The sequence below is a fragment of the Gadus morhua genome, chromosome 1 (assembly GCF_902167405.1).
Source record: "Gadus morhua chromosome 1, gadMor3.0, whole genome shotgun sequence".
Lineage (NCBI taxonomy): Eukaryota > Metazoa > Chordata > Actinopteri > Gadiformes > Gadidae > Gadus > Gadus morhua.
Window position 1 is genome coordinate 29516363 of NC_044048.1, and position 19489 is coordinate 29535851.

Genomic DNA, 19489 nt, shown 5'->3' on the forward strand with positions numbered 1-19489 from the left:
GGAGATGGAGGAACACATGCGCTAATTCATGCACGTTAATGTAAATTTAAAGTTCCCGTAGTGTAAGTGATCCTAAAATGGCAAACATGCTCCACTCATTCAAATTCAGATTTAATTAAAATCTATCGAGTTATTTTCAATAGGTGTATAAAAGCTACAATAAATGCCAGGTTTTTTTTTACAGTTTGTACATTTTCACCAACCACACGTTTTAGGCCCAATCCCAGTTCTACCCCTTACCCCTCCTCCTTGTTTTGAAGGGGTAAGGGGAAGGGGTAAGGGGTATAAATGGGATTGAGCCTTAATCACAAGGACTCCCAGCCCTCAGGAGCAGAACAGCCCTCTGATTGGCCCATAGCAGGAGTGACATCACCGGGTAGAAAACAGACGAGTCGCACACGAGGAGGAAACCCAACAAGGCTAAAACAAAAACAGCCAGAGCCGTCACTGCAGCAGAGCGACGGAGAACGCTGCTTCTTCTTCTTCCTCTAGGAACCCGAGCCAGCCCCCGTTCGTCCGTTACAACACAAATGAAACGATCCATGAGCAGCAAAAGAATCCGAATCATAAAAATAAACCCAGCTGTCCCTCGTTCAAAAACAAACAAACGCAGGACAACGGCCCTTCGACAGCGTAAACAACACAACCATATCAGTGCTTGACCCCCCCCCCCCCCCCCCCCCCCCCCGAACAACAGACTTTCCTGTCGGCCCCCCCCCCAAACAACAGACTTACCCGTTGGTCGCCGCCCCCCCGACTTCCCTGTCGCCCCCCCCCCCCCCCCCCCCCCGAACAACAGACTTTCCTGTCGGTCCCACCCCCCCCCCCCCCCCCCGAACAACAGACTTTCCCGTCGGTCGCCCCCCCCCCCCCTTCCTCCCTGAACAACAGACTTTTGTCACGTTGTTCGGCTCGAGCGGGCGAGCTCCACCGTCCCGCCTCCGCCGCCGCCGCCGCCGCTAGCCGTGACGTCACTTCCTGCCACTGTCATCATAGCAGCGGCACCCCTCTGAACCGGCGGATGACGTTGGCGATGCGCTTGGCGAGCCCGGGGCTGGGCTCGTCCACCTGGAAGGTGCGCGTCAGCAGGTTGTACAGGGAGCCGTAACCCACGGCGACCACGGTGCAGGTGAGGCAGATGACGTTGTAGGGCATGCTGAAGTCGGGCGTGGGCAGGTTGACCAGCAGCGGCTCCGTGTAGACACGCATGAAGTAGCTGGCCTCCTCCTTGCAGGGGAAGCTGTACCGGCAGAGACCACAAGGGGGCGGCGTTACGCTCGGCTACGGACCGGGATGAACGATTTAGGGGAAATGATCGGATGGCGATTGCTTCGACCAGCATTGCGATTGCGATTTAATATGCGATTTTTTTCTTTTTTAAAGTTCCTTATGTTCTGTATTATTAATTATGCAATAAATCATTCTATAGTCTGACCAATACAACATTGTAAGCAGTCAACATATAAACTGCTCTTTCCATTAGGCCAGGTCTATGTGTTGAGATGAATTGATGCATGAATTGATGCATCTTTATTTAAAGATTGAATTGCAAAAGAAACATGAATACGAATATTGCTAATCTCCAGTCAGTAACAGTGACCAATCCCAATCGCAGCCTTTGTGATTTGCATATCGCGTTCTATAGGCCTCTGAAGAATAAGTCCCGCCTCCGAAGGCTCCCGGTGCTCCCTCAAATGTCTACGGGAAAAAACGTTGTTTTTTTTTTAATGATCGTACATAAAAAAAGCTGCTCACGTTTTCAACTACACACTTTCTCCATCTAGCTTCGACTGGGTTTTTGGATTGTCGTTGGATTAGTAAACGATAATTAATGCTACTTTAACGGCACCGACAGTCCAAGAACCCAGTCGGAGCTAGAGGGAGAAGGTGCGCAGTTCAGAACTTGAGCCTCGGAGGCGGGACTTATTCTTCAGAGGTCAGGTGTAGAACGGGCGGGGGAAGGATCACGGCGGGGCGGCGCCGGGGTGTGTGTGTGTGTCGTTGTCGTGGCAACAGGCGGGTGCTCACAAGCTGCTGAAGAGCGGGCGGTCCAGGGTGCTGTTGGTGTCCATGGCGACCACGCTTGGCACCAGGGCGCTGATGACCGACGACCTGGAACCACAACGCGGGGATCATCGTCATGACGATGTGGATAATAATAATAATAATATTAATAACACATTTGACTGAAATAGCCCTTTTCTACAGACTCAAAGACGCCTTACAGAGTCAACGAACACAAAACGAAATAATTGGAAGAACGTATATAAGTAAAAATGTATAAAAGGAGGAGAGAAGGGGAGGGGAGGTGAAAACGATTTTAAATAAGGTGGGTTTTGAAGGCCTGTTTAAACGAAGGGAGTGTGTGTTAGCTATGATTCCAACATGACATTGTTGGTTTATTTGGCGTTTGTTTTCTTGTTTTGACTACGTTGTAACCGTTTCACTGCCGCACCGCTCTGAACCAAACCTACCTCCTTTAACCCGCTGAACCAAACCTACCTCCTTCAACCCGCTGAACCAAACCTACCTCCTTCAACCCGCTGAACCAAACCTACCTCCTTCAACCCGCTGAACCAAACCTACCTCCTTCAACCCGCTGAACCAAACCTACCTCCTTCAACCCGCTGAACCAAATCGGCCCAACAGCCACGCTGAAGAAGACTTTTACTTGGTCGGCTTAGCTCAGGAGGTAGAGCGGTTGTCTTGTAACTGAAAGGTTGCTAGTTCGATCCCTAGCTCCTCCTAGCTGAGTGTTGATGTTTCCCTGAGCAAGACACTTAACCCTAACTGCTCCTGACGAGCTGGCTGAGTCGACCTTGCGTGGTCGACCTTGCGTGGTCGACTCACCGTCGGTGTGTCAATGTGTGTATTAACCGATGTCGCTTTGGATAAAAGCGTCTGCTAAATGCCCTAATCGTAATTGTAATTGTACTTTGTCTACGGGGGGGGGGGGGTTCTCTATCGGCGCTGGACAAGACGTACCCGACGTAGAAGCCGTGGTTGGGGTCTGGGGTGTACTCGGTCCACTTAAGCAGCGCCCTCTCGAACTCCACCGTGACCTCGGTGACGGAGTTGGGCGGCAGCTGCAGCAGCATCTCCAGCAGGTGGGGCCGCTCCCGGTCCTTGGACGGCTGGTAGTGGATGTAGCCTGGGGGGGGGGGGGGGGGGGGGGGGGCAGGAAGTGATCGATGACTAAGGAGCCTCGTGTCATGAAACGACAGAAGGACTATAAACGACTATAAACAGAGGGCGGGATTATGAATCCTACTACGGCCACGCCCATACACCGAAAAGACACACCGGCCTCTATTTCTGAATGGTCTGTCACACGTCACCCCTATCTTTGATTCTACTGTATATGGATTAGAATATCGCGCTTTTACTGGCTTGATATTAGCTGCTACGGTTAGGGTTAGGGTTATTTTGTGTCGCTCTTGAGTGCTCACAGCGAGGGTACCATAGAGTTCTAAAGCGTACAGTTGAGTTGCATGCAACCCGGCCAATCACAGACAGAGTAGGGCGGGTCTTGGCGTGGCAATAGTAGGATTCGTAAATACGCATACGGAGGACTATAAACCGGCCTTAAAGTCAAAGCGTTCTACGGAGACTAGCTTGTTGTAGGTGAAGCCTTTCTGCTTCAGCAGCAGATCGCGAGGAAGCGGAGTGGGATCGGTAAACACAGCTCAGCGCCCCCTTGTGGCCAAACAGGGACATTGCATTAGGAAAAGCATTTGGTGGGTCAAGGGTGTTACACCTTGGCAGCTGCGGCACACACACAAAATGTGGCACACACAATTATAAATGATAAAAACAGGTAAATATAGAATATAAAACAATAAAAAACAATACAATGCCCCGCTATACACAGACAACCCCCCTCTACCCTCCAACATCCCCACACACACACATTTGCATACATTCTCCAGTCCGACACTGTATGCACTGTATGCAGCACGGTGCACATAGTGTCGGACTGTGTGCACACAGTGCGACACTCTCTCTGTTAGGGTATCTGCAGGTTTCAGCAAGTCGAATTTAAGACTTTTTAAGACCTTTTTAATACCACCTTGAATGAAATTTAAGACCTAAAACACGCAATGGTGGGGGTTGGCAACAGACGTGAGCCAACTTCGGAAATGGACGTCTTCCAGCCAACTGTCCTTGAATTTGCACCTACCCAATTTCGTAGACTAGCTAGCAAGCACGCAGATAACCGTTTATACATGCAGCTAGCAAGAAAGAAGCCTCTCTACATGTCCGTCCTGAAAAGTCCCACGAGGAAAATAAAAATAAAAATAGTCCTGCTCCGACGAATTTAAGTCCTTGAGTTACTGTATTTAAGACCACCATATGACATTTGTAACGAATTTAAGACTTTTTAAGGCCTTAAATTTAGAAACATGAATTTAAGACTTTTTAAGACTTTTTAAGGCCTTAAATTTAGAAACATGAATTTAAGACTTTTTAAGACTTTTTAAGGCCTTAAATTTAGAAACATGAATTTAAGACTTTTTAAGACTTTTTAAGGATGCGCGGCGTCCCTGTAAGGGCCGTGTGTGAAGGTGCCAGGGAGCGTTCAGCGCCCGTCCTGCGGCGGGGTGGGAACGGTGTCACTCACTGGGCCGGTTGTCCTTGCCCTTGCTGCTGACGGTCAGCGTGTGGATGTAGAGCCGCAGGTACCAGGGCACGGCGGACAGCAGCAGCACGGGGAAGGCGCGGTACGGGTGGTGGTTGTATATCAGCGTGTGGATCTCGCCCGCCTGCAGGCCATAGCCCGCCACGTAGCGCTCGCTGTGGAGCAGCGGCCGCAGCATCTCGCCTGGGGGGGGGGGGGGGGGGGGGAGAAAGGGGCAGTTCAGAGGGCTGCAGTGTGTTCTAACGGCTGCTCTTCAGCGACCGACGGTGAAACGCTGAGCTGCTCCGAGTGGTTCTGTCTGACTGGAGGTGGACCCCTGAACGCTCATCCAGACCGTCTCAAATGCCGACAGTATACAAAGGATAAGTACACATGGCTGAGCAGAGGGTGCCCCTTCATACACGAGTATCATTTCACCACGGCCACAGAGAAACAGGCGACGGAAAGGTCAGCAGTACTGCCGACCCTCCACGTGGGATTATTAAGCAAACGAACACAAAACATCTCTGGAAATCATTACAATGGAACACATACGATGGAAAGCACAAAGTGACACTATATTTTTTTTAAATATTAACAAGCCAAAATACTATATTTACTTTATATGTTTAAGATATTAATTTGTAATGAGGAGTTAATTATTCATTATTTGTCATTCTTATCTATGAAAATATGTATATTTCACGAAACAAATACATGGACCCCTGCAGTACCCTTGCGTACCACAGGGGGAACAACATTGTTGTGGCTATTCTGGAGTTTATTAGATTATTTCGACATACACTATCATCCAAAAGTTTGGGGTCACTTAGAAATGTCCTTATTTTTTAAAGAAGAACAGTTTTTTCCATAAAATAACATTAATTTAATCATAAATACAGTCTAGACATTGTTAATGTAGTAAATTACTATTCCAGCTGATTCCAGGCAGATCTTTAACAGAATATCTACGCAGGTGTGCAGAGGCCCATTTCCAGCAGCCATCACTCCTGTGTTCTAATGGTACATTGTTAAGCTAATCGTGTTAAAAGGTTTTTGATGATGAGGAAACCCTTGTGCAATTATGTTAGCACAGAAACTGTTGAATAAAGTTTTTCAGCTTTCCTTTAAGGTTTCCTGGAAAACCTGAAATTGTCCGGGTGAGCCCAAACCTTTGTAGTGTACCCACCCATCAAGTCCAAACCAAGGACTGCAGCAAAAAACCCTTTCTAACCCTTCCTAAATAAACAGTAAGCCCCCCCATCCCGCCCAACCCAACCCATCGCTTCAGACTTCCACCTATTCACCTTCCACCAACTAACGATCCATTCTCCCTACCAACACCTCCACCCCTACCCGCAGGGTGTTTTTAACTTTTAAGAAACGATTTTTTCTCGTACATGATCACTAACTATTTATTGATGAAATACTAAATACTTTCTATGCTAAATATCCCTTGATTTTTTTGTCCCATAATTCTTCTCATTTTAATTCTCTTATCAACATGGTGAAGTGCATCGGCTTGCCTTGTGCAAATGATTTTTTATTGATAACAACATTGGCATATATACTGATCAAAACAGGACGATACAAAAAAAGAGCCTATAGTGCAATTAAACGACTGCTTTGAACAAATGTCATTTGAACATAGCAGTCAGGCTACTGCTTCTATGTTTTGAGCCAAAGAAAAAAAAAAAAAAAATCTTTTTTTTTTTTTTAAATAAAACAATGGCGTTAATCGCGCGATATTTTTTTTAACGCCGTTAAAATTGGTTTGCGTTAACGCCGTTAATAACGCGTTTAACTGACAGCTCTATGAAATACGTCTTCTTTGTATGCGCATCTTGTTTGTTGATCACCCCCCCCCATGCCCCCCCCCCTCACCATCGGCGGCCTTCCAGCGCAGCAGCATGTTGAGGGAGCGTGAGGACCCGAAGGAGGCCTGCTGGGTGAGGTCGTAGACGGAGTAGGTCCTCCGGTCTCCCAGAACCACGGCCTGGGTCAGTAGGGGCGTGGCCGGGCTCAGCTCAAACTGCTCCCCCTGACGGAGGGGCGCACGCACACACACACACACACACACACACACACACACACACACACACACACACACACACACACACACACACACACACACACACACACACACACACACACACACACACACACACACACACACACACACACACACACGGTTAAGGAAACCGATTTAGAAACAATGTCGTGGTCCGCGTCAACGATGCTGGCTTCAGAGCCATATCCCTCAGGCCTAAGGTTCATATTCCTCAGGCTTTAGAGCCATGTTATATCTATACGTTTTATCCATTTAGGATTTGGGTGAAGCACGCACAACATCCCCTTGGTCTTGACGTGCTTAATAAATAATATTTAACTTGAGCTTTGCACTTGTTACAAAAGAGAGTCAAATAACTTGTTGGCAGAGTCGGCGTCTTCACCAACGACAAAACGTGGAGGCATCCGTCTCACAAGAAGATGAGCGACTGAAACTTCAAACTCCATAAAGCATCTCCCCCCCCCCCCCCGGAGCCGACAGTGGACCGGTTAGACTCTGTGCCGTGCTCTAAGCGAGCGGCAGGCCGAGATGGATGCAAGCGTTCCTCCGATTCATTCGCTGCGGCTGTCCAGTGCTTTTGTTCAGCCACTATCTCCATAATGTAGCACAGCTAGCTCCGTAATGTAGCGCAGCTAGCTCCAAAATGTAGCGCAGCTAGCTCCATAATGTAGCGCAGCTAGCTCCATAATGTAGCGCAGTTAGCTCCATAATGTAGCGCAGCTAGCTCCATAATGTAGCGCAGCTAGCTCCATGATGTAGCGCAGCTAGCTCCATGATGTAGCGCAGATAGCTCCATGATGTAGAGCAGCTAGCTCCATAATGTAGCGCAGCTAGCTCCATAATGTAGCGCAGTTAGCTCCATAATGTAGCGCAGCTAGCTCCATAATGTAGCGCAGCTAGCTCCATGATGTAGCGCAGCTAGCTCCATAATGTAGCGCAGCTAGCTCCATAATGTAGCGCAGCTAGCTCTCGGCCGCAGCCTATTTATTCCCAAACGAGGAAATGACAGAGGCCCGAATTAAAAGGCCTGTCAGCAACCACACGATCAATTTAACGCAACGAACCAAAACACTTACAACAAGTCAACCTAATTTCACGCATGATCCACTCAAAATGATTTGTTTTTTAGTTCTCCCCCAAAAAGGCCTCAAAGGGAGGAAAGGAAATGGCCCGGAAATACTCCCACTGCTGCGAGCCCTTCATAGCCCGGCGGACAGAGCTGCGTGTGGCTCGGGAGGTAGAGCGGGTTGACTCGTAACCAGAAGGTTGCTGGTTCGATCCCCGGCTCCTCCTAGCTGAGTGTCTGGGTGTCCCTGAGCGAGACGCCTCACCCTCACTGCTCCCGACGGGCTGGCTGTCGCCCTGCGTGGCTGACTCCGCCGTCGGTGTGTGAATGTGTGTGCGTGAATGTGTGAATGTCAGGCGAGATTGTAAAACGCTTTGAGCGGTCACTGGTTAGAAAAGCGCAGTATAAATGAATTCCGTTTACATGAAGGCATTCACGCCTCAGTGGGTTGATATAACAGCTGGAGTGAGGTAGCTGGCCGCAGAGTGAGGTGCAGAGTGAGGTGGCAGAGTGAGGTGGCAGAGTGAGGTGGCAGAGTGAGGTGGCAGAGTGAGGTGGCAGAGTGAGGTGGCAGAGTGAGGTGGCAGAGTGAGGTGGCAGAGTGAGGTGTCAGAGTGAGGTGTCAGAGTGAGGTGTCAGAGTGAGGTGTCAGAGTGAGGTGACAGAGTAAGGGGGCAGAGTGAGGTGCAGAGTGAGGTGACAGAGTGAGGTGTCAGAGTGAGGTGGCAGAGTGAGGTGGCAGAGTGAGGTGGCAGAGTGAGGTGGCAGAGTGAGGTGCAGAGTGAGGTGGCAGAGTGAGGTGCAGTGAGGTGCAGCAGAACGAGGTGGCTGCCATAGAGGGTGCCAGGCCCTGCGCTCCGGAGGCGGGCCTCACCTGCGGGTTGTCCGTGACGTCGACGTACACCTTGCTGGAGGAGGCCAGCGGACACGCCTCCGTCAGGGTCCGGGAAAACATCTTGAACAGCGACCACTCTGAAGGGAGAGCCAGGAAACAGACAACACACGTGTGATGAAAACCCTGGAGGTATAACCCATGAGATGGAATACACTGGAAAACACTGGAGGTTTGGCAGCCGTCATCCGGCCCCAAAGGTTTGGAGCAAATACACTAAAGCGTAAAAGGTATTGGGAGCAATTGCGGCAGTTTACTTTTTTATTTTATCGCTTCCATCAACCTTTTCAAATGCAATACTTCAATGATGAAAGGACACACGGCACCATTTTTTTTTTTCTGCAGCACACCTTTTCTGTTAAAGACTAGAGGATATGTTATCACAACAACATGAAGGTCGTCCAGTAAACCAGAAATAATGCTTAAGGATTGATATTCAAAAGTGGTCCAGGCTCAGGCTCTGTCTGTAAGGAATTTTTGAAGGTGGACTGATTATCAACAACGATTTCTATTAATCAGATCAAATGTCTCCTTAATAAACTCACTTGAAACGCAGTTAAAGCTAATTAATGCGCTCGTCTGACGGACGAGTGGTGCTTAAACTAGCGTTATTCCAGCCCTGATTGCGCTATCTGAAAAAGTTTATGGTAGCAGTACACTGCAGTTAATAGTGGTGATAGAACGCCACCAGGTGTGGGTGTGATGAACCATTACAAGCCATTCGGAAATCTGCCGTTTCCTGTGTTTTAGTGACACCAAAATATATCATGGCTTAACGCCACGATATAACCCCTTTAAAAAAAAACATGTAGCCCAGCCCTTCTGTTTCAGAACCATCGTGCCCCATGGTGCCCAATGGTTGGTCTGTACAGGTTCAGGTCGCCCAATCAGGAGGCTTTGTGAGGAAGCACTCGAGCACAGCGCAGTACACGGCGGGTTTCCGGCGCACCTCGCTTGCCCTGGCCGGAGGTGTGGAGGTCGAACACCACGTTGAGGGTCTGCCTCAGCTCCATGGAGGTGGTCCGGCACTGGGGGTCCTGGCAGACCGGCCTCACGTGCACGGCCTGGGAGTGGAAGGTGCTGTGAAAGAGCTTCTCCGACTTCAGCAGGACCGACAGACCGGCCTGACACACACACACACACACGCACACACACACACACACAATTACATATACATTAAGGTCATTTAGAAGACGCTTTTATCCAAAGCAACTTACAATAAGTACATTTGTCAGAAGAAAGAGAAACAACAATATATCTCTGTCGGTACGTGAGGATGTTCATAGAACCACTAACAACCGCCAGGTTAACCCATTCCCCGTACACAACACGGATAGCTAGGATAGGACGATACACAGTGCTAAGTAGTGTTTTTAGGTGCATATTGCAGTAGCCAAACACTTGACCCAATATTTAATCTCATGGACAGCACCGGAATAAAGACTACTTCAGTGATTGAGGTTCGGTGCTCATGGAGATCGTTAGGGCCAGTAATTCATAAAATCATTTTGTTTCATCAAATCAATTATACTTCTCCCACACAGTCTTACAACGTCGTGTGCAATTAGTCATCTCCTACGCAGTCTGAGCAAACACTCGCTTTGCTTTGTTTTAAATGACTCATTTACGCACGTAAGCAGTGAGCACAAAAACAGTCAGTCACACACACACACACACACACACACACACACACACACACACACACACACACACACACACACACACACACACACACACACACACACACACACACACACACACACACACACACACACCTTGGAGCCACACGGCAGCAGCTTCTTCCAGGGAGTCAGGTTCTCGGTGCAGACGATCTCCCGTGGGAGCGTCGCGTAGCGGAGGAAGCTGTGGTCCGTCACTGGTGAGACGAATACACAAACCAATAAACAATCACCATGACGATCGCATTACAGCCGTACAACACAATGCATCACTGAACGTCTCACTGTACTTTATCAGATATTGTATTTAGAGTTGATCTGATACCGATTATCGGAAATCCCTCCGATAAAAAATGCCGTGTTGTGTATCGGCGAGTACACAAGTCTACGCACCGATTCCGATACCATCAGGTGACTTGCTCATTTACTACACAGGCAGAGAACTTCACAAACACTACGGTGTTCTGCTGCGTACGTTAACGGCCGGAGATGCAAAGTCGGAACGGGAAACGCTGTCCGACCTACGTGCGTTCGACCTACCTAGTCGGAAAAACATGGATGCTCACGCTTAACTACAAGAATACCGGTATAGGTATGGGAACGTCTCTGATTGTATGTTTGTGTGGGCGCCGTGGTAACGGGCGCGTACCGTTGCCGATGCCCAGAGGTTTGAAGGAGGCGCTGGGCTGCACGGTGTTGGTGGAGTCGATGAAGTTCAGCGAGGCGCAGAAGATCCCCGACAGCACGTTGGTCAGCTCCTTCCACGTTCCGTCCACGCTGGGGGGAAACGAGGCACAGACCGATGAGTAAAGCGTACGCTGACGAGCGTTTGCTACCCGACTGGCTGATGCCGGGGGATCACAGCGTCTTCTTTCATTCGCTCTCTGGTTCGGTTCTACTCAGTTCTCCTAACGCTATCCGCTCTCTATAGGTAGGGTACATATTGTGGCGACCGTGGGCGTGGTCACCGTGTTCAGTGTGCTGCAAAGGATCCTGGGAGGGTTCTGACTGTCGCTCGTGGCAGTGACATTAAGCAGGATATAATAATCTCCACCTCGGTGGCGGAGGAGTTGGCAAACATCTACAGTGTGTGTGTGTGTGTGTGTGTTAGGGCCCGACCGATATTGATTTTTGAGTGCCGATGCCGATGCCGATTATTTTCAGAGAAAAATTACGATTACGATTTAATCGGCCGATTAAAAAATAAATTAAAAAAAAGCATATAAAACGTATTTTTTGATACCTTAAATATACTTTAAACACTTTTGACGATGTGGGGTTCTGCATTTTATGTGAATTGAATGCAGAACCTTTGAGTGTTTTAGAATACATTTACAGTCAAAAATGAGTGTAATGTAAAATGTAAAATAAATAACTAACTCCCAATGTGCTGCGCTCGTGAGCAGTGACTAACACGTGCGTGCTGAGCAGTATGGTCTCACCGTTAGAGTCTACAGTATAACAAATTAACATGGCCTGGGACCTAAAGAAAAACAGGCACAACATGCTCAAACAACGCGTCTTGTGTACATTGGTGAGGTGAGCGCGCAGCTGCCTGAGCGAGCGTGCTTTCATGTTGTACGGTAAAATTCAATCTCCTCTTTTTTACTCCAGCTAAAGTTGTTAGTTAGCAAGGCGAGTAGGAGCGCAATCTGCAGGATACTAAGCGCAATAACATTAAAAAAATAAAAATAATAATAATAATAATAATCGGTTGCCGATTATTTTCAAAAAGGCTATAATCGCCCGATTAAATCGGCAGGCCGATAAATCGGTCGGGCCCTAGTGTGTGTGTGTGTGTGTGTGTGTGTGTGTGTGTGTGTGTGTGTGTGTGTGTGTGTGTGTGCGCGCGCGCACGCGCGCGCGTATAAATAAAGGCCAGACTTGTGCAGTGTTTGGGGCACGAGAGATGGGACCTGCTGTAACCTGGGCCCTCGCCTGGTCATTCCCGTGCTGCTCTCCACAGTATATAAAGCTGGTAGGCTGGACCGGGTGATATGGTCATAAGTGATATAACGCGACCACACTGATATCACAAAAGAAACATAAGAATCGGATAAACAAAGATGTTCACAATTTGCAAGTTGATTCCTATATTTTGCTGAATCTGTTACGTATTTTAAGCGCATAAGATGCCCCCACATAGCCTCTAGGAAGCAGGACCGAACATGTAAGCCGTAAATACTATACATAGCCACAAGGGAAGCAGGACCTAACTGAAGGCTGCAATAACTACTCCATCCACAGAAGGCAGCACCTTTAGACAGGTGGGGAAGCCGAGGCTAATGCGTCACATAGGCCACGCCTACTAGGTATTTAACCAGGTCCGGAAGCAAACAAGGGCAGGAACATCCGGTAGTCCAGACTTGCGGTTTAGAGATATCGGCCAGTTGGTTGTCGCTCGCACGCCTGCTCAATACAGTTCCCCTCCTTTTGCGTCATAGTTACCATAGTTACTATGGTAGTAACTAGTAACTATAGTTACCATAGTTACTAGTTACTACCATAGTTACCAGTTACCGAAATACTTTGACAAATAAAGTGAGTTAAAAGAGATCCGGATTGGACTACTTTCTTCAAAGAACGCGACAATTCCCACGTGTGTCCCAAACCCCCCATGCTCCCGACTCACTCAGTGACCGTGTCCTGGAACCAGACCCAGAGCTCGGCGCCCGGGGGGGAGGGCAGGTAGGGCTGACCCCACTGCATCGTCCTCCAGTAGCCCTGGGTGAAGGAGATGTGCAGCTCTCGCACCGAGAACTTGGTGATCACCTGGCCCAGCGACTTGGGGAACAGCCGGTAGTGGGACACTGGGAAACACGGAAACAATAAGTGGATTAGACGTGATCATACAGGCTGATCGCTCACTGGTCAACACGCATCTGAAGAGCGGCACGGGCTTCAAGTAAAGGCAGGGCTGCTCGATTATGGGAAAAATCCTTATCCCGATTATTTTGGTCAATATTGAAATCACGATTATTCAAACGATTATTTGTTGAGTTTGAAAACTTGTATTTATTCAGCATGTCTCTCCCAAAAATTTTTTTGTAACTGAGAACTTTGAAATTTCGCCATAAAAAAATACACAAAATGGTCAAAAATTAATTTTTCCAATCTAAAATAATACACATTTCACATTTTGTGATCGTTTGACGGTGAAATCGAAACCGCGATCAAAATTCGATTAATCGCCCAGCCCCAAGTGAAGGGCTGCTCTCTGGTCATCGTCTTTAACAGATCGTTTGTACCTTAAAGGAGCATTTCACCGGTGGAGGCATGAATATGTATTGAAATTGGGTCCTATATGTAGTCGAATAATAAAATAAAATTCTAATTTGGTGCCGTCTTGACCGAGAAAAGGCAGAAAGTGAATTTTTGGCGCTTGTGGATTGAATACAACAACTCCCACCATGCACCACGATGCACAGCTTCGCTGGCCACTCCCGCTGATCTAGATCTCCGCCTATCGGACACCTCGCTGTTCCATCTACCAAGCTGATACCGCAAGACTGCTTGAAAATCATTTCACAAAAGATTTCTAGTGAAGAGTATTAGTTGGTGAAAACGAACCAATTTCGTTTTATGCGGTTCAGGGATATCTCCGTAAAGACGGAGTCATTTCGTAACCGCATCGAGCTGTAGAAACGCTGTAGTAAATATTCAAGGCGCTGGTTCTCCACAGAAAAAAGTGGAGCGCATACAGCCTGCGCGCTGTATGCAAACATTCAGTCACGAGGAGATTCAACCTTTTAAATTGAGCAGAAATACTTTTTAATGTACAGTTACTAATTACATTTATCAAGGGGCTTTATTTAAAGCTACAAAAAGAATGCAAATAAAATAATAAATAAAAAATTCAACGCAACTCTGGTCCGGATAGATAGATGTGCGGTTTCGGGCACCGGATTCGCCGGCCCCATCTGGACGTCGGCCGAACAGACAAGACTTATGCGGTTTCACCAAAAAATAGATATAGTATAAAAACGTATCATTTTCATTCAAAAGAAGTCCTGTCACCTTGATTCTCCCAACGCTTCAGCGCGCGGCTGGGGCTATGCCGCTCCCAACTCTCCCCCCTAATACTTCTAGATTCTAACTATGCCGATATTTACCCTAAAAGGCTCTGCTCACCTCATCAGTGGCATCCTGTCCGAGAGTTTGATAGCGCTCGGCCACCAGCCTGGGCCTCTGGGTGGTCTTTGGAGAATCACGTCGGGGTTACCAAACTGCCCTGATCTTTTCAAGGATGAGGCTTCAGTTGAGTTGACCATTTATTCAAGTACGATAGGAAGCACAGTCTGGCTAGCGGCTACAGTAGGTCTGGCTTGGGCGCCCGACGTTTGGTTGTTATCAGCCTGTGGCCGTGACAGGTGTTGCTCAGTTTCACAATCTATTTGGCCCGTTGTCCAAGGTCACGCCATCTCTGTAAGTGCAACTAGAAATGTGTGTGGGATATCTTCACAGGTGCACCAGCTCTCTTCATGTTCTCATGTTTAAACAAAGGGCAGCTATAAATACGAGCTGCATTGGGGCTTGAAGAACAGAAATAACCCCAGAGCTGGTGGAGCACACCAGACCTAGTCAACAACAAATCAAGATCCACCTGAAGACAAACTAAACCAAGGCCAGACCAAGGAGCACCTCAAGCCCAAACAGAAGTCCAGAAGAGAACCATGGAGCGCACGTTCCTCCTCTTGGCGGCCTTCATCTTCTCCAGCGGCCAGTGCCAAGATACGGACCCCTCCAGGGACCCCGATGCCAGCCTGGCCGTCTGCAAGCCCGACATCTGCAGACTCATCAGAGACTCAGGGGTCTATAGCGCACAGATCTTGGAGCTGCAGAGGCTGATCCAGGAGCAGGCCCAGCAGCTCCAGGAGCAGGCCCAGCAGCTCCAGGCTCTGCAGGAGAGCACATCGGCCGCTGTGCCCCGGGTGGCCTTCACTGCCACGATGAGCCACTCACTCGGCCCCGCCATGGGTCAAACCACGGTCAAGTACGGGGTGATCCTCTCCAACATGGGCAACGGCTACAACCCGGCCACGGGCTTCTTCACCGCCCCGGTGGCCGGCATGTACTACTTCAGATACACCATGTTCAACAATCTGGGTCCAACGCCCAACTCGATGATGTCACTGATGAGGAACGGCATGGCGATGGTGACCTCCTTGGACGGAGAGGGGGATGACAATAACGACAGTGCCTCCAACGCCGCCGTGCTGCAGCTGGAGGCCGGAGACAACGTCTACATCGAGCTCTACGGCTCCCGCGAGTTATTTGACAATGCCATGCGCTTCAACACCTTCAGTGGCTTCCTGCTCTTCCCTCTGTAAAAGGCCCGTCGGCCATTTAGTGAGTTTTGAGGTTGATTTTCCAGTGTGATGGTGGTTGAAAGGAGGGGTTGGCTGGATTAGCTTTTTCTTGTTCACAAAAATATATATTTTGGCTCTTTATAAAAGTAACGAAAAACTTTGATACAAATAAAATAAAATCTTTAGCATTAATTCTGTGAGGTTTGAGTTTTTTTGAAGATAAATAGAAGGGGAGAGAGGGGCTACAAACCGTTAGATGACTGGGCAGTAACTTGTGTTTGTTCACTCTAAAATTTATTTATATTAAGCTGAGCACTCCTAGTAGGTTACTCGGGATATCCTAAAAGGCTTAATGTTAAAACAGCTTAACGAGGCAAAGAAATATTTGACTTTGACGAAAAAAAAGAAAATCAAACATATAGGACAACATCTCTTGATTTTTTTTAAATATGGTAAACACATCAAAAAAACGGAACTCAATGTGGCTAAATGACCTTGAAGAAAGTCAGATTGAGAAATATTTCAAAAGGGGTCAAATTTAGGCAAAAAGTAGAGCTTAATGATGCTTAATGACAGACAATAAAAACATGAAAACTCATAATTTATCCAGTCATCAGAGGAATATAAGGAGATGCTATGATGTTGATTCAAATTCAAAATAAAATCATTAAAGGGATGAAGGAAGTGAGGCAATGTCCTGATTCATATAAATGGGGTCATATTTTGGGGTAAACAAGAGTTTAAAGGTCCCATGGCATGCAAATCTCACTTTATGAGGTTTTCTAACATCAATATGAGTTCCCCTAGCCTGCCTATCGTCCCCCAGTGGCTACAACTTGCGTTCGGTGTAAAACAAGCACTAGGTATCCTGCTCGCCTCAGGCGTGTTGATTGGAATGTGGCCCCATATGTCGTCATAAGGGGCCAAGCTACGTCCCCTTTCTCTGCCTTGCCCGACTAAAGAATTTGGCCCGACAATGAGTTACGAACGTGCGAGTGCCGTTTGAGAGAGAGAGGGGAGAGAGAGAGAGAGAGAGAGAGAGAGAGAGAGAGAGAGAGAGAGAGAGAGAGAGAGAGAGAGAGAAAGAGAGACTGTAACGCAAGTGTTGTACACTTCTTTGTTATTTGGATATCCGTTCTGCTGTTGGTGTTATGGCGCATAACACGTCGGCTCTTCGACGTCTCTAGTGTTTCCACAACGAGACTGTAGTTGGGGTTATCTTAGCCATGGTTAGGAAGGAATTGGGGGAAAGGTACTTTGGCTTTGACTCCCTGAAGTACATGAACTGTGACATGGAGAGGAAAGATTGTTGCCAGCGATTGTCTCCCGCCGGAGCCCCGCTGCCCGCTGCCCACTGGCCTCCCACGCGACTTGGTCCCGCTCCTCTGGAGCCTCCACAAGACCTCCAGCCTTGGGGTCACTCACTACACTATTCAGCCCGACATGGTGAGCCATTTCGGAATCATCCCCTCTTACACTTCCTATTTTCTTGTACGCAAAAATCGTCATATTGCGTCATTGTAAACAGGAAGTGTTAGAGACTGATACGGATTTCTCCAGTCTCTCCAGAAAATAAGGGAATGATGCTCGACCAGTCAAAAATATGAGTGGTTTCTAACGATACAAAGCTTTGTATCGTTAGAAACCACTCATATTTTGAATGGTCGAGCATGTGAAATGGGTGAAGTTGCCCTTTAATGAACGACTCAAATGAACACAAAAGAACAACACAAACCCATCGGGACTCGATACCTTTCTGGTCTCCCATGAAGTCGGCGTCCCAGACCGTGCGGAACTGGAAGCTGGCGTAGATGTCTCCGGAGTGGAGCGGTCGGATCACCAGCTCCTCCTGGAAGTCGTCTTTGGACGGCGGCGGGGACGGGGGGTCCGCGGCCGGGGGGTCCCCGGCCAGGGGGGGGACGGCAGCATCATGGACATGCTCCTCCTCCAACTCCGTCGCCTCCCACCGCTTGGTCTGCTCCTCCTGCTGGGCAGTGGTCTGCTGCTCCTCCTCCTCCTCCCTGGTCTGCTCCTCCTCCTCCCTGGTCAGCTCCTCCTCCTCCGTGGTCAGCTCCTCCTCCTCCGTGGTCAGCTCCTCCTCCTCCCTGGTCTGCTCCTCCTCCTCCCTGGTCAGCTCCTCCTCCTCTGTGGTCAGCTCCTCCTCCTCCCTGGTCAACTCCTCCTCCTCCTCCTCCCTGGTAAACTCCTCCTCCCCCCTGGTCTGCTCCTGCTCCTCTTCCTCTTCCTCCTCCTCCCGGGTCGGCTGGGCTGGGGTCTGCTCCCCCTCCCTGGTCTTCTCCTGCTCCTGCTCCTCCTCCCGGGTCGGCTGGCCTAGGGTCTGCTCCCCCCCCCTAGTCCGGTCGTTCTGCTCCCCCTCCCGGGTAGGCTCGGCCGCAGTGTGCTCCCCCGGGTCCGAAGGGGCTTCGGGTAGTTCCCTCGCTACCACCGTCTCTGTGCCGGCCGCGCTGCTCTCAGTACCGGTGACTGGTGTCGTGTGGAGGACGTCGGCGCCGGTAGAAACGACGCATAATGTTATTAAAAAGAACCAGAGCCCGAGACACCTGCGAGCTGCCATCTTCCCCAACGGCAGAGCACTTCCGTGTTTATGCGTCACGGATCCGCGGACCAATAGGGTGCGACCTACGGGAGCCACAGCAGCCTGCGCTCAAATGAAGCGAATTTCTTTGTTTGGAGCAAAAAAAATCCTCCATTTCGGACTGATATGTGGCATACAGTATGTGACAGGGTGCTAAGTGGATCACCCATGTTGTTTTAATATTTGTCTGCATTTTGTAATTGTATTAGAGTAGGCCTATTGTATGAATTAGCTATTGTAGCCTAATTGCCTTTGCACGATAGGTCAACAGATATTTTGTACAATTAATTATTCTTTCTGAATGGAATATGTCGGACAGGGAGGTGGTCTATGTATTACCCACATGGGATCACAATCACATGCCACCGAGGGTACACGTTGCGTAATTGCGATCATATTAATCCATCAGGTCGTTAAAGACTATAATTTATTGCACTGATCGCTATCAAAATGCTTTGCTCGCTCCTGCAGGCCCCTCCGTTTCCCGGATTCAGCGTTTATCCATTCGACGCTCTAATACACGACACCACTGGAATAAGTGTGAGTTCGGTACACGAATGATCATTTAATTGAACCTCAGCCTCATTTCACAACGTGCTCACCGAAAACCTAAAGGCGTTTGCAGCATGCATGCGTGTGCATGCGTGCGTGTGTGTTTCAGTCGCCGGATGGCCATATTGGAGGATGCAGAGGGACATCTTCGGCGGCACATCATCACCCCTCCCATCATGTCCACACATCGGCGCGCGGGCACACGCTCCAGACACACACACACACACACACACGCGCGCGTGCGCACAGAATCATACAAGGAATCTGTGCTCTACCACCATGGCTCCCCGCTAGACGCTCTGCAAGCGGCTGTTGTCAACCCGAATTACATCCGCTCTGGCTGAATACTTTACCACCCTGACCTCGCCTGCATCTCGGAGGCTTTTTATTAATATTTGATCCAGGATTCCGGCGCTCTGTCCCCATGGCTACATCGGATGGACTAGACAACTGCCTTCTGCAGCGAGGCAGATCTCAAAGTGACCCGAACATACTCACCGAGTCTGCCATCGATCTGGTGCACGCAGCAGGTAAGAGCCTCGTATTCTGTTGTAATTATCTTATTATCATGATGGTCTGGACAGCTTCGGTGAGGAGGGGGGTATTTTGGTACAGCATCTTTTTTTTGCGGTGCAGCGGTTTTAAAATAGCCTGGGTATCAATCCCTGCCAGTGGCAGGTTGGACCGCCAAACAAAAAGGATAACT

The 19489-nt window shown here is 48.8% G+C and overlaps 2 protein-coding genes across 3 annotated transcripts; one reads left to right on the plus strand and one right to left on the minus strand.

The window, feature by feature from the left end:
• Positions 1-866: 866 nt before the first annotated feature.
• pigt (phosphatidylinositol glycan anchor biosynthesis, class T) lies at positions 867-17798 on the minus strand. The gene is made up of 11 exons (XM_030351692.1): positions 17388-17798; positions 12959-13136; positions 10976-11103; positions 10423-10523; positions 9597-9771; positions 8630-8727; positions 6503-6659; positions 4622-4822; positions 2986-3151; positions 2029-2112; positions 867-1240 (listed from the first exon to the last, which is right to left on the minus strand). Exons 1-11 carry the CDS (start codon positions 17401-17403, stop codon positions 991-993), a joined length of 1554 nt encoding a protein of 517 aa, XP_030207552.1. The 5' UTR covers positions 17404-17798; the 3' UTR covers positions 867-990.
• On the plus strand, positions 14723-15827 carry LOC115540430 (complement C1q-like protein 4). Of its 2 annotated transcripts, XM_030351728.1 has the most exons (2): positions 14724-15112; positions 15236-15827. In XM_030351728.1, exons 1-2 carry the CDS (start codon positions 15000-15002, stop codon positions 15654-15656), a joined length of 534 nt encoding a protein of 177 aa, XP_030207588.1. In that variant the 5' UTR covers positions 14724-14999; the 3' UTR covers positions 15657-15827. The 2 variants fall into 2 exon arrangements, with proteins under 2 accessions (XP_030207579.1, XP_030207588.1); XM_030351719.1 differs by having other exon boundaries at positions 14723-15827.
• Positions 17799-19489: the final 1691 nt, after the last annotated feature.

What these genes read in the sequence shown, in the direction of transcription:
- pigt (XM_030351692.1), bottom strand. An exon ending in TGCTGCCGTGTGGCTCCAAG is followed by an intron (nt 9,772 to 10,422) that starts GTGTGTGTGTGT and finishes TGTGTGTGTCAG; the next exon opens with GCCGGTCTGTCGGTCCTGCT. An exon ending in AACCACGGCTTCTACGTCGG is followed by an intron (nt 2,113 to 2,985) that starts GTACGTCTTGTC and finishes TTGTGGTTCCAG; the next exon opens with GTCGTCGGTCATCAGCGCCC.
- LOC115540430 (XM_030351719.1), top strand. Translation starts at nt 15,000, where the DNA reads ATGGAGCGCACGTTCCTCCTCTTGGCGGCCTTCATCTTCTCCAGCGGC.